This window comes from Schistocerca nitens, chromosome 8 (genome assembly GCF_023898315.1).
Source record: "Schistocerca nitens isolate TAMUIC-IGC-003100 chromosome 8, iqSchNite1.1, whole genome shotgun sequence".
In the NCBI taxonomy this organism is placed as follows: domain Eukaryota; kingdom Metazoa; phylum Arthropoda; class Insecta; order Orthoptera; family Acrididae; genus Schistocerca; species Schistocerca nitens.
In genome coordinates, this window is record NC_064621.1 from 209,909,885 (window position 1) to 209,925,415 (window position 15,531).

General features: G+C 40.6%; 1 protein-coding gene across 2 annotated transcripts in view; it reads left to right on the plus strand.

Annotated features, from left to right (window-relative positions):
• Positions 1-15,531, plus strand: part of LOC126198641 (E3 ubiquitin-protein ligase TRIM33-like) — a 161,003-nt gene that overhangs the window by 64,727 nt on the left and 80,745 nt on the right. For both annotated transcript variants that reach the window (XM_049935104.1, XM_049935105.1), the window contains exons 10-12: positions 973-1,488; positions 3,080-3,248; positions 13,284-13,416. In XM_049935104.1, the coding sequence (XP_049791061.1) occupies positions 973-1,488; positions 3,080-3,248; positions 13,284-13,416 (818 nt within the window). The remainder of the gene's footprint in view (positions 1-972; positions 1,489-3,079; positions 3,249-13,283; positions 13,417-15,531) is intronic.

Sequence of the window (15,531 nt, forward strand, 5' to 3'; positions counted from 1 at the left end):
TTGATACATCTGTTCAACGGCATTAATTTTGTGCCCTCTTACCATTTGAAATACTGATTTTGAGTCCATTTCCTCCAGCTTCCAGGGAGTAAGTTTCTCTCTTCTCTTTGGTCATATCAGTTTTCTAAATCAATGCATTTCAGACAAAAGAAGAACGGACACAACATTTTCAAGAAAAATGCCCAATAAGGTAAATCTGGAGGGAGAGAGAGAGAGAGAGAGAGAGAGAGAGAGAGAGAGAGGAGCGCACATATGGGTGACCGTCTGTTCGTCCATCTGTCGACCCACCCTTCCTTGTTAGCACATGATACAGCATGAAAAATTAAATTACTATTCCTTCTTCATTGGAAGTCATTTGTAGACATGTATTTCATCGTAACTGCTTCTTAAATGTAATTTGTTATGGGCAACAAAGAAAGATTATTTTAATCCATAAGTACTTTAAAGTTCTGTAAGCTGTGTGTGTAATTTGCTTGCAAAATGTTAATTTCCAGTCATAATTTTACATCATAAAATTTTACAGTTATTAATTACGTTTAAGGTAGTTGAATTTATTGTGAACTTTTCCACTTTTTCGGGGTTTTCAATAGGATTTTGTCCATCTTTAACAGGTTTTGGCATTGGAATTAAGAAGCACATCCTCTATGGCTTTTTGTTATAGTGTCTACATTTCATTTTATTTTCTATTTATATTAATAACTGAAGTAATCTTCTTTCTACAATTTTTATGTAAGATAGGGGTGTTGATGAGATTATTCCTTTGGATCTATGTTGTCATTTGGAAATCAGTAATTTATTATATCCCTAAAACCCCTTTATGTTTAAGCAATGAATCCACAACCTTCAAGTTTTCAATAACTCTGTGTCTGTAATTGTTTTACTAATTTAGAGTGGCACACTTGATTGTACCTCCAGTTTTCTGTCACTTAAATTGGTGCCTATATCATGGAATCGGTAATGTTTCCTCTGCAGCTGTACACTGTGCACCACCACCAGCAGCAGCCTCAGCAGATACCAAACAACAGGATGGCCTCACAGAATGTGGGGCACACATTTGCAGGACAAGTGCAACGGCAGGCAGTGGGGATGCAGCATGTCGTGCCAGCAGCAGGAGTGTCCGTCACTCACACCCGCGGCCAGAGCCCGCACAGTTCCAGTGCGCAGATGATGCAGCACTCTGGTGTGCAGTGGCATATACCACAACAGGGCGTCGGATCTAATGCCAACGGACATGCTTACCCACCTGTAGCACGAGCTGCACAGCCGCAGGGGCCGGTTGACGAGTCCTTCAAAATCACGCTGAAGTCACAGGTGCAGCCACAGGCACAGAGGGTGACAGGAGGGACAGTGCCTGCAGTCGCTCAAAATCAAAATGGAGAGCTGTCGGGGAGGGTGTCGTCGGCTGTAACCTCTTCTGTACCGAAGACGCCTAGCCCCAGCCAGGGGCGTTCAGAGGATACAGAGAAGAGCCTCGATAACCTCTGTCAGGTGAGTTTTGGCTTTTAGTGGACATTCTACTGTCACGGTATTATTTCATTTGTGGTGTGTTTGTAAAATAGTGAGCAAGACTTTTGGAGTTGTTTGAAACTAACCAGAATTTGAATCAATATTGTTCCCAGAAATGAGCCCTAATTTTCAAATAATAAGAATGACCGTTATGGCTAGAATATTTCATTTATGGCTTGATGGATGGGAACCCAGTTAATCCCCATCATTGGAACAAGAAAGATGCTTTGAATGTTGGGTTTCTGTATTGGTTAACATTTGCACATATCTCTCATAACTTACGTGAACCACTTATGTTTAGGCTTCCAAAGGTGTGACCAGATGGTCAAACTTCATATCGGCAGAGATTCTCAGTCAAATCATAGTTGGCATTGTTGGTGATTTCTCATTGAGATCCAATTTTTACTAAACAAACATACAGTAGTGAACTGTGGATCTTCCTTGGGCAACACACTGCATACTTTTAGCAGTACATACAAAGATGTATTTCAGGCTCAGCATTGCATTTGTGCACGTTTCAGTGTGTGCTCAAGCACAGTTTAATGCATCAGTGGAAAGATAAAGGCTGGCCAATTCCTTCGACTACATGTTCCTCTCCCACAAACCCCTGTGGCTTCTTTTGTAGGGTTAAATCAAGTTAATGGGTTACAAAATGCCGGGAATTGTGAATACACGAGGAACATTCAGAAAAAGACCAAACTTTTGAAATAGTGCCTCAGTTGGCAGATTCAACTGCTTACAGTGGGTGAACAAAGAGTCTCCTTGTTTGCAAAAAGTATGCATGGCTTGGACAAAGATCAAGATGTTTTTGGTCAGTTGATTGTGTTCCTTTTTTTTAATGCAAAGGTAATTTCCATCAGGAGTTTGTACTGCCTGGTCAGGTAGTAAACAAGGAAGTACACAAAAGAATTTTAATGTGTTTTGAGGGATGCTGTGCAGAGGAACAGGCCTGAGTTGCCTCAGCTTAAGCATCACTCCTTGTCTGCACTATCTCGAGAAACATTGATAGTCTGTTGTACCCATCCACCTTATTCTTCATACCGAGGCTCAGCAGACTTTTTCTTGTCTCCTAACCTTAAAACTATGTTGAAGAAAAGAAAAAAACACATTGTTTTCAAACCACAGAGGAGATTCAGGACAATGTGTGCAATGTGACAAAACACCTGTGTGCCATCCTGGAAAGTGCGTTGCAGGAGGCTTTCCAAAAATGGAAGAAACGTTACCAGTGGAAGTGACTACTTTGATGGGTACAGTGCTTAAAATGTAGTTCAGTGAGCAATAAGGATGTTGTAAGCAAAGTTCAGTTTTTTTAACATCACTCATGTATCTTAATAACTGGTTAGAAATTTTCATGTAGCACAATACACAGAAGACTATTTTCTACAGAAACTTGAATTATGTTTCTTGTAGTGCTGTTGCCTAGGTTGTCATTTTTTGTATAAAAAAAAGGTGGCTGTTTGATTTATATAAATTGATCATGAACTAGATTATAGTATTTGTTTGATGTTCTAACCATTCTCTGTGATACCACATTTCAGTGTAAAATTTCACTCATTATCTTTCTTGTTTTAAGGAATCTGTTAATGACCTTATGGCAACAATAGCAAAGCTCGATCGGAATGGTATTGAGGTGGTGCCCGAGACACAGAAAGTAGGTTCCAATGATGCACCACTGGTAGACAGCTCCACTGGACTCGATGAAACCTCTGGGCTGCCACTTTCAAATGGTGGTCTTGAGCAAGGTTTGTATTAAAAAGCACTTTGAAGTCAGATGTGTTCTTTTTTTTTCATAAATAGAAAATATAATAAAAATTATTGAACAGTTTCAAATCACTTGTATTTGACACAGTCTTTGACATTAGCTACTAAGTTGTAAATGTGAGTAAGAAATAAAATTATTACCCAAGGCTTATTTGTACTGAACTCATGCTTGTAAACCACCAGTATTCTTCATTTACTTCTGTAATAATATTGCTGTTTTGATATTTTTTAGCACGCACTTGACTTCCTGAAAAATTTTGTGTGCTCAGTGGTTTAGAGTACTTGTAGTAAGATTATTTTGTTTGTAGCTTTATTTGCATCAACTCTTTTAAAGCATTTACTCTTTGGGTGTTGTTTTCAAGAGCTTTGAGTTAATACTCATTGTCAGCAATGAATGTGGGCCTGTAGCTAAAATGCATGTGTTTGGGAGTTGCTGATTTCATAAGACTGTCTAATCGTCCTGTTACAAGTTTAATATGATACTGAGCAGTCATGGATAAAATACAAATAATGGAAGATATAAGGGTAACCACTCCTCCTTAGTGATCGGGAGACACACAAATGAAATTGGGTCTGTTGCTGAATACTTGGACGGGGGCCTCCTTCAGAGCTGACTAATGCAATCCACACGCACACACGTGTGGCTATGTTGTCGTGGGTGACTGCTGCATGAGGACAATTAGGCTACCATGACAATGTAGCATATCTCTCTCTCTCTCTCTCTCTCTCTCTCTCTCTCTCTGTGTGTGTGTGTGTGTGTGTGTGTGTGTGTGTGTTTTGAAGTCTCGCATCTGTCTGTAAATACAGGCTGATGTCAGGAACTGCTGTAGGGATTTTGATCCGGTTTTGACTAACAGATCAAGAGAAACGGTTTGTATGTAATTTATAAATATTTCATCAAAACTGTGTGAATTATGATGAATTAAAGTTGTTTTGTGAAAACGATGCCATTGCCACCTAGTGAACAGCTGCCTTAACTCGAGAGAGGAGCAGTGCCTTGAGGACACAGCAAGCAGGATCAAATTCACACCTGGTGTGTTGATCTAGCAATAGAGCATGTCGTTGGAAACTGAAAGGTCGTGGAGTCAAATCTTGGGTGGATCCCTTTTTCCCACTATGCCTTTTAACCTAGCATTCACCTCACAATGATGTGTAGATACACATTTAGAAATATGATGACAATTTCAGACCTAATTACTGCTTCCCTCACATTAACACTCTTGCACTCTTAATTCACTGCAGTTCTTCAGACAATGGGCAGTGAGTTACTCAGCTTTAAAGTATTGTAATAAGTGTTGATTACTTACGAAGATATAACCACCTCATCATCTACATCTACATCCACATCCATACTCCGCAAGCCACCCGACGGTGTGTGGCGGAGGGTACCCTGAGTACCTCTATCGGTTCTCCCTTCTATTCCAGTCTCGTATTGTTCGTGGAAAGAAGGATTGTCTCTGTGTGGGCTCTAATCTCTCTGATTTTATCCTCATGGTCTCTTCGCGAGATATATGTAGGAGGGAGCAATACACTGCTTGACTCCTCGATGAAGGTATGTTCTCGATACTTCAACAAAAGCCCATACCGAGCTACTGAGCGCGTCTCTCCTGCAGAGTCTTCCACTGGAGTTTATCTATCATCTCCGTAACGCTTTCGCGATTACTAAATGGTCCTGTAATGAAGCGCGCTGCTCTCCGTTGGACCTTCTCTATCTCTTCTATCAACCCTATCTGGTACGGATCCCACGCTGCTGAGCAGTATTCAACCAGTGGGCGAACAAGTGTACTGTAACCTACTTCCTTTGTTTTCGGTTTGCATTTCCTTAGGATTCTTCCAATGAATCTCTGTCTGGCATCTGCTTTACCGATGATCAACTTTATATGATCATTCCATTTTAAATCACTCGTAATGCATACTCCCACATAATTTATGGAATTAACTGCTTCCAGTTGCTGACCTGCTATCTCGTAGCTAAATGATAAGGGACCTATCTTTCTATGTATTCGCAGCACATTACACTTCTCTACATTGAGATTCAATTGCCATTCCCTGCACCATGCGTCAATTCGCTGCAGATCCTCCTGCATTTCAGTACAATTTTCCATTGTTACAACCTCTCGATACACCACAGCATCATCTGCAAAAAGCCTCAGTGAACTTCCGATGTCATCCACAAGGTCATTTATGTATATTGTGAATAGCAACGGTCCTATGACACTACCCTGCGGCACACCTGAAATCACTCTTACTTCGGAAGACTTCTCTCCATTGAGAGTGACATGCTGCGTTCTGTTATCTAGGAACTCTTCAATCCAGTCACACAATTGGTCTGATAGTTCATATGCTCTTACTTTGTTCATTAAACGACTGTGGGGAACTGTATCGAACGCCTTGCGGAAGTCAAGAAACACGGCATCTACCTGTAAACCCGTGTCTGTGGCCCTCTGAGTCTCGTGGACGAATAGCGCGAGCTGGGTTTCACACGACCGTCTTTTTCGAAACCCATGCTGATTCCTACAGAGTAGATTTCTAGTCTCCAGAAAAGTCATTATACTCGAACATAGTATGTGTTCCAAAATTCTACAACTGATTGATGTTAGAGATATAGGTCTATAGTTCTGCACATCTGTTTGACGTCCCTTGTTGAAAACGGGGATGACCTGTGCCCTTTTCCAATCCTTTGGAACGCTACGCTCTTCTAGAGACCTACGGTACACTGCTGCAAGAAGGGGGGCAAGTTCCTTCGCGTACTCTGTGTAAAATCGAACTGGTATCCCATCAGGTCCAGCAGCCTTTCCTCTTTTGAGCAATTTTAATTGTTTCTCTATCCCTCTGTTGTCTATTTCGATATCTACCATTTTTTCATCTGTGCGACAATCTAGAGAAGGAACTACAGTGCAGTCTTCCTCTGTGAAACAGCTTTGGAAAAAGACATTTAGTATTTCGGCCTTTAGTCTGTCATCCTCTGTTTCAGTACCATTTTGGTCACAGAGTGTCTGGACATTTTGTTTTGATCTACCTACCGCTTTGACATAAGACCAAAATTTCTTAGGATTTTCTGCCAAGTCAGTACATAGAACTTTACTTTCGAATTCATTGAACGCCTCTCGCATAGCCCTCCTCACACTACATTTCGCTTCGCGTAATTTTTGTTTGTCTGCAAGGCTTTGGCTATGTTTATGTTTGCTGTGAAGTTTCCTTTACTTCCGCAGCAGTTTTCTAACTTGGTTGTTGTACCACGGTGGCTCTTTTCCATCTCTTACGATCTTGCTTGGCACATACTCATCTAACGCATATTGTACGATGGTTTTGAACTTTGTCCGCTGATCCTCAACACTATCTGTACTTGAGACAAAACTTTTGTGTTGAGCTGTCAGGTACTCTGTAATCTGCTTTTTGTCACTTTTGCTAAACAAAAAAATCTTCCTACCTTTTTTAATATTTCTATTTACAGATGAAATCATCGATGCAGTAACCGCTTTATGATCGCTGATTCCCTGTTCTGCGTTAACTGTTTCAAATAGTTCGGGTCTGTTTGTCACCAGAAGGTCTAATATGTTATCGCCACGAGTAAATTACTTCAGCAGCTTTGCTTGAGTTACATACAGGATGTTCTTTCAGCAGTACAACAGATTACTCGTCTTTTGGCTTTCTGCCTTCCTTGAATCAGACCTTGATGTGGGCGTGATCCTTTGCATGACACGGCAAAGCAGTCTGCCATAAAAGAGTCCATGACAAAGAATTGTGACACAGTCTCAACAATGCAACACTGTTTGTTCTAAGCTTCACAAGAGAAGTGCTGTAAGACAAGCTAAACATGTATGTCATATGTGGCTTTTTCTTATTTTTATCTTTTATTTGTGCCACCTCAGCCAGCCTTTGATACATATTGAATCACACACACACACACACACACACACACACACACACACACACATGATTCGCATACAGTATTTACATTGGTTGAAAACATGTTAACTTACATTACAAAGTACTCCCATTACTGCCATGAAATGTCACTCCAAACACCAATGCGATATGGAACACACAACATTCATCCCTCCAGACAACTTTCCTGCCATCCGCTGCTTACATTGCTTCGTTCTCTGAAATTTATTCATAACTCTATGCAGTGGCCTGCCACGTAAGTTGCCTGGCCGTAGATACAGGATGGCACAGTTAAAAGTACTCCACCCCCTTTGAATGTGCATGCAATGTTTTGACTTCTGAAACACAATAAACAACAATGAAAATGCACAGTTTTATGTAATAATTGATTGTTAGCATTCTTCTGTCAATATTTCAGTTTATTACATCAGTCAAGTTAGACATTTCTCATTGCAGACTGCAAAGTGACTTTCTCGATAGAAGGAAGAATTGAAATTGTTGAAGCATATGTGAAAACAGGTTTGATAAATAAAACTCACAAAATTTTTGGGGTCAAGTATCTGGATAGAGGACTACCAGCAAAGAGAGCAATAAAAGTCTGTATAAAAACTGACGCACCGTCTGATCTGTGCAAAATTTAAAATGACAAAGAATTCCTTCAGGTTACACACCAGAAGTTACTGCAGACATTTGCCAAAGACATTCAGAGTCGAAAGAAGTCTACACATAGAGTTTTAATTTGAAGCCCTATCGTGTGATTGTTGTGCGGCAATTATGGGAAGATGACAGGCAGGAAAGTATAGATTACTGCATGTGGCTTTTGAATAGCATCGCTGAAGGTTTGTTAGGCGCTTTCCTTTACATCGTGAATGATGAAGCATGGTTTCATTTTGCCGGTCACGGGAATTCACAGAATGTGAGATACTGGGCAATGGAGAACCCTAACATTGTGTGTCAGCAACCAATCCATGATAAAAAAAAAAGCAGCATTTGGTGTGGTCTAACAGGAATTCACATCATTGGGCCATTGTTTTTTGACACTACCTTCAACACAGCTGCATATATGGAAATTTTTGATAAAGTTTGTTTCCTAATCACTGAATATGAAAGACGGTACTGCTTCTTCCAGCAAGAAGGGGCAACATGCTACATGTTTAAGGTATCCTTGGAATGAATCCATGATGTCTTCACTGAAGAATGAACTGTCAGCAAACATTTATGGCCACCCGGGTCACCAGATCTAACGACATGTGATTTTTCCCTATGGGGACACTTGAAGAGCCTAAATCCACACACAATACAGGAACTGAAAGACAAAATCAACTGTGAAGTTGCCCCCATCGACATCCAAACTTTTTGCCAGGTGTATCTGAATATGCTTTCAATTATCTAACAAATTCAAAGATGGCTGACATAGTGTTTAGTGCATCTGGGATTGTAAAACTGTCAAGATTCTTAGACGTCAGGAAGGCATCTGTCCCAGACGGTATCCCTGTAAGATTTTGTGTTGACTATGCTACAAATATAGCACCATTCTTATCCATCATCTATCAGAGATCATTGGAACAGCGGAAAGTTTCACATGACTGGAAGAAGGCCTAGGTCATAGCAATCTATAAAAAGGGTAGAAAATTGAATGCACATAATTACCGGCCAATTTCACTGACATCGATTTATTGTAGAATCATGGAAAATATTTTGTGTTCAGATATAATGAACTTTCTAGACTCTGAAAAGCTCATCTGCAGAAACCAGCACGGTTTTAGGAAACAGCGGTCATGCAAGACACAGCTGGCCCTCTTTGTGCGTGATATACAGCAGACACTAGATACTGGCTCCCAGGTTGATGCCATATTCCTCGACTTTCAAAAGCTGTTCAACTCAGTTCCGCACTGTCACTTGCTCCAAAAAGTGCGCGCTTATGGTCTGCCCGATGACTATGCAGTTGGAATTAAGTTTTCTAACAGACAGAGAGCATTATGTCATCCTGAATGGGGAGACTTCTACAGAAACAAGTGTAACATCAGGTGTGTCCCAGGGCATTGTAATAGGTCCACTGCTTTTTAAGATTTACGTAAACAGTCTGGTTGATGCTATTGACAGCGGCATTAGACTGTTTGCCGATGATGCTATAGTCTACAGGAAAGTAGTATCACACAAAGTTGTTAAAAAAATCAATGAGGATTTGCAGAAAATAAATGCGTCATGTAATGACTGGCAGTTATCTCTCAATATTGGTAAGTGTACCCTACTGCGTATAACAAAGAGAAAATCCCCGTTAATGTACAAGTACAAAATAAATGCCCAGTCTTTGGAAGTGGTAACATCCATCAAGTATCTGGGTGTAACTATTCGAAATGATCTCAAATGGAATGATCAGATTACACAAGTAACGGGCAAGGCGAACTATAGATTGTGGTTTATTGGTAGAATCCTGAAGCGATGCAGTCCTTCAAAGGAAGTTGCTTACAATACTCTAGTTTGTCCAGTCTTAGAGTATTGTTCATCTGTCTGGAACCCTTACTGGTTGGGTCTGATTCAAGAGATTGAGAAGGTCAAAAGAAGAGTGTCAAGATTCGTGCCTGGTACTTTTAGACATCGCGAGAACGTTACAAGTCTCATAGAAAGTTTGAAATGAGACACACTTGCAGATAGATGACGCATTAAACAGAAGGGGCTGCTCACTAAATTCCAAAATCTGATCTTTTGCTGAGGATGTAGAGCATATATTATTACCACCAACTTTCAGATCGCGCCTTGATCACCATTCAAAGACAAGGGAACTTAGAGCTTAGAGCTTGTACTGAGACATTCAGACAGTCATTTTTCCCTTGCGCAATCCGCGAGTGGAACGGGGGGGGGATGATATAACTTTTGGCACAAATAGTGCCCTCCACCACACACTGCTCGATTGTTGGCTAGCGGATTATATATGTATGTAGATGCTTAGACGTGCATAGCTATGTATTGATGTGGCAGGAGGTCACTTTTAGTGTCTTTAGTAAATGTATTTTTCACTGTAAATAAATGGTTAGTCCAGTTCAGCTCTTGGTTTCTGTAATTTCACTTTATTTCCTTTGTACTTACATGGGGTACTTTTATCTGTGCCACCCTGTACTTAATGCTACCTTTGCGCAGCCAGACTGGGTCATTAGTTGTATTAATATAAGTTAATGTAGTTTTAGGGCATTACAGTGTGCACTATCTAAAACTGCCCATTCAACAAGGGCATGGCTAAGTTTCTCATAGCTAATAGCATCTTTTTAAGCAACTGTAGTTAAAAGAGATAAAAAAGAAATATGCTTCTGACACTTCGGAAAATTACATTATTTACACATTTATTACCAAGCTTCCTTTTTAGTGTTATTCACATACCTATAAGTTATCAAACACAACAAATTTCATCAAACGATGGAAAATTCATGATGGAATAATGAGAGTATTATGAAAAGGATAAATTGCTACTCACCTTATAGCGGAGATGCTCAATCGCAGATAGACACAAAAGAAAGACTGCCAAACAAGTAAGCTTTTGGCGAAAAAGGCCTGCATTGGAATTAGACAGCGCGCGCCCACACACCCCCCCCCCCCCCACACACACACACACACACACACACACACACACACACATGCAAGTGTAACTCACATGCATATGACCACAGTCTATGTCTGCTGAGGCCAGACTGCGAGCAGGAGTGCATGCTGGGGGAAGCAATCTGAATGGTGGGCATTAGAAAGATGCTGGGGTGGGGAGGGAGAGGGATAGCTGGGTAGAGGTGGGGGGATGGTAAAGTACTGCTTGTGGGAGCGTACAGGAACAAGTTGGAGAGAGGATGGGGCAGCTAGGTGCAGTCACAAGATTAGAAGGGGGGGAGGGCGGCAGTGGAAAAGGAGAGAAGGAAAAAAGACTGTCGGTGCATTGGTGGAATAGAGGACTGTGTGATGCTGGAGTGGGAACAGGGAAGGAGATAGGTGGATGTAGGACAATGACTAACGAAGGTTTGGTGAAGTGGGTTACAGGAACGTAGGATATACAGCAGGGAGAGTTCCCACCTGTGCAATTCTGGAAAGTTGGTGTTGATATGAAGATTCCAGCTGGCACAGGCTGTGAAGCAGTCTTTAAAAGGAAGAACATTGTATTGGGCAGATTGTTCAGCAACTATGTGGCCAGCTGTTTCTTTTGCACAGTTTGTTGGTGGTCGGTCATGTCGACAGACAGCTTGTTGATTGTCATGCCAATATAGAATGCAGCACTGTGGTTTAACTTAGCTTGTGGATCACATGACTGATTTCACATATACTCCTGCCTCTGGTGGGATAGATGGTGCATGTGGTGTAGGTGGTGATTGGGAGTATTTCATCAGTTAGTTTTATCTATTCTCTCTAGTCTATTCTGATGTTATACTTAATTAGATATTTTGATTAGTCATTTTGATTGGTGCTTTAATTGTTCTTCAGAACATAGTTGTTGGTTTAATTAACAATTTTTCAGGTAACCTATTACGACATTCTAATATTCATATATTTCTGTTTCCTCTTGTAATTAAAAATTTCCCTATTAGCTGATGTAGATTTGATTTGCATGTGTTGTTTACTCCAAGAACAGCTTAAAAACTTAGGGAGCAAAATACATATGTCTTATAAGGATGTTAGTGTTTACAGTTATTAAATGTTTTGATGGGATTACTGTGAATGCAAGTCGCAGTGATAGTTTTGAGACAGCCTGTGTTACATTCATGTGCTTTGCTTGATAGAAAACTGTCTAACTAGGGCATCATTTACAAATAACACATGTGAGTTTCAACACTCTATGTTGTTTAATCATCAGTTGTCACTCCACAACACACTCGGCGATAAAGTATTTTAGTTGTAGCAGTTAATGCACTGCATCACAGATCTCATTGACTATAGACTTAGTGTGTGCATACTTTCAGCAGGATCAAATTCTCCTCCACTAAATCAGATAATTTAGGAACAACACAAATCACGTCTTAGTTGTGGGATGCCTCCATATTTCTCGAATGGGACAAATATGTTCATCTCGTCCACATGTTTCATCTTGTCGACAGTTTTATTTGACTACTCAGTGAGTTCAGATTGCAGATGCCTTAGGGGTGTGTTGTAAACTTGAAAACATTTCTAGTTGATGAATACTGCAGTGATTAAGTAGGCACACAGGAATAATAAGTTGACACCTCAGGCATTGCTGCAACTAATTATGTGTGTGATGTTTGCTGCAAGGAAAATGTGAATAGCAAGTTATGCATATTACTAAAATATATAGAAACTCAGATCATGAGTCGTGTATGCACGGAACAGTATTCTGTTGTGGTGTTTCTGGAAAACATCTCATAGCAGCTAAAAATATTACATCAACTGCAGATGTACTCTTCAGATTTAAATATTAGAAACACCTTTTCGTGTGTGCTAAAAGGTTCAGGATAAAATTTCCCTGATGTATGGGTCAAATACAGTATGAAATCCGGTATAGATGGAGTGGCCCAAGTAGGGCTGTACAAGTAAGAATGGCACTTTGTGCAACACTTGTTTTTTTTTTTTTTTTCTTTCTTTCTTTCTTTCTTTCTTTCTTTCCTTCCTTCCTTTCTTTCTTTTTCCCCCCGTTGAAGGTGAGGGCACATTTTTGATACAACTCATATCAGTAGTGCAGTGATTATAATGTGTTCAGCAATCTCATTCAATGTGTTGGTGTAAGGTGATTTGGCAGTAATGAATAGTCATACACATCAAGGTCTTATGGGTACCATAAAAATTGGTTATAATCAAGCTGTTGAAAAAGAGTGTATTAATTATAAATGTTAGTGGAGATGAAATTATGATACAAAAAATAGTGCTCGGTGTGTACATTGTACTGAAAAGCTTTAAACAGTCAACATTTTTTATATGAAAGAATCAAGAACTTCCATGAATGCTCCCTCGTAGAATGCAGCTCCATGATAATTTTCTGCAGGTTCTTGAAGTACGTAGATGGGGACAGTTTGAAATGAAGTGCAGTCAATAACAGCTGTTGAACTGTACTATTAATGTGTTTGCATCCTGTTTGAGACAAGATGTGATATTACTTCATGACATAGTTCCAATTTAGTTATACTAATTTTTTTTCTTTGCAGAACCACAGAAGGATGATCCGAATGAAGATTGGTGTGCTGTGTGTATGGATGGTGGTGAGCTAGTATGCTGTGACAAATGTCCAAAGGTCTTCCACGTTAACTGCCACATTCCTCATCTCAAAGCAATTCCTGCGTAAGAGTTATTTTTTGTGATACTATATATAAAAACAAAAAGAACAAATATTTTTAAATACAAAACATTTTTGTGGTTCTTTTTACCATTGTCGTGTCTCAGTCTCAGTCTTGGATTTTGCAAGGGATAGAGCAACAGGGGTTCATGATAAACTGAATTCAGCCGATTTTATCAAAGTGAAGGAGGACGTGATTGTCTGACTAGAAGTTCAGAACTGCATGTACAGGATTGGAGGATAGCGAGGTGGATAAGTGACATCAGATTTTATTTCCAAATATTATTTACAAAGCTAACTTCCATAGCTGAGGTGGCTGTACGTTGGCTGCCATGTGCTTACACAATGACTGTGACTTTTATCACCATTCTGTCCACTTACTGAAACTCTTGTATATAAATTCTAAGACCAGCAGAGCCCTTGTAGCTATCTTATTTGCAGCAAATTCAGCTGAACAATCTGTCTGCTTCAGTCCATGACTGCTTCTTCATCTAACCCGTACTGTCTACTGACATATCTCTCAGTATGTACGTCTCCTGGCCAACTCTGCCTAAATGTTTCTAACTTCACTCTGGACTTGACTGTGGTCCTCTCTTTTTGTTCGCAATTACAATCAAATATTATTGTATGATTACAATGATTGCTCTGAGATACAGTACTGTGCTTTACAGAATTCAAAAATGATCTTACAATACTTGTCCTGAAATAAAATACATGACATAGTCACAGAAGAACAACAATTACAACAAACATTTTCTATCATGATTACAATAATTGTTTTGAAATAGGACACATGAACTTCACATAATCATCATCATCATCATCATCATCAGTGTTCTGCCAAAAGGCAGGTTTTCGCATGGTAATTCTCCACACTGTCCGGTCTTCTGCCATCCTCTTCAGGTCAGAATAATTTCCTCTTCCCTGTATGTCGTCTATCATCTTGCATCTCCTTCTTCCTCTCAGTCTTCTCCCACAAACAAATCCTTCCAAAGCATCTGTTAGCAAGCACTCCCTTCTCAATGAATGACCCAACCAGTTCTTTTTCCTTTCTCTTACAACCTTCAGCAGACATCTTCTCTCACCAACCCTTTCCAGTACTCTTTCATTACAAAATTGTTAAGGCTTTCGTGGCCACTTGTTGACAAACTGCCTATTGGCTTCTGTCTCGGGTTCTTCGGCCGACGTTCATCTAATGATTTTTCTGACGTTTCGCCAGCACGAGTGGCTGGCATTGTCAAAGCTTCACCCTCCATTGCCTGTGGTGAACTGGAGCCGAACTTGCGGGCGCAGACTATATGTACCTGGCGCGCCAACGTCCGAGGGCTTCTCCGTGGTCATTTCCGGTGCGGTTCTCCTCTTGCTACCTGCGATGGTCGTTCGCTGCAGTACGGGAAGCCAGGATCCGTTTACTTTAAGGCTTTCCTCTTTCTTGTTCAAACAGTTCGCGTGTTTTTGTATTTCTACAGCTCCTTTGAACAAGCGCGTGTGATAGTGCTTCTCTACAGCCAGAACTTCCGTGTCGGCAAATTTTATTACGTCGTCGGTCTCATTCAGTGCGTGCTAAGCCACGGCCGATTTCTCCACCTGCCCCAACCTGCAATGTCGCTTATGCTCTTTGATCCTGGTGTTGATGGATCGTCCAGTCATTCCGACATAAACTTTTCCGCATGTGCATGGTATACGGTATATTCCCGACATTGCAAGTGGGTCTCTTTTCTCCTTCGCCGATCTAAGACACTCTTTGATCTTCCTTATCGGGTTGAAAATCGTCTTTACGCCATGTCTGCGCAATATACGGCCGATTCTGTCCCTCACTCTGGTAATGTATGGCAGAAAGGCCGTACCCGACATATCTTTTTCTGGTTCCTTACTTCGCCGAGTGTTTGGCTCTGTTACTCTTCTAATATAATTTGTGGAGTACCCATTGCTTCTCAGGACAGTTTCCAGGTGTTGCATTTCTGGCTTGAGGTGTTGCGGCTCACATATTCGTCCTGCTCTCGTTACGAGCGTACTAATCATGCCTCTTTTCTGGCTCGGGTGGTGGTTTGACAGTTTGTGCAGGTATCTGTCCGTATGTGTCGGTTTTCGATACACGCTGTGTCCCAGGGTTTTGCCGT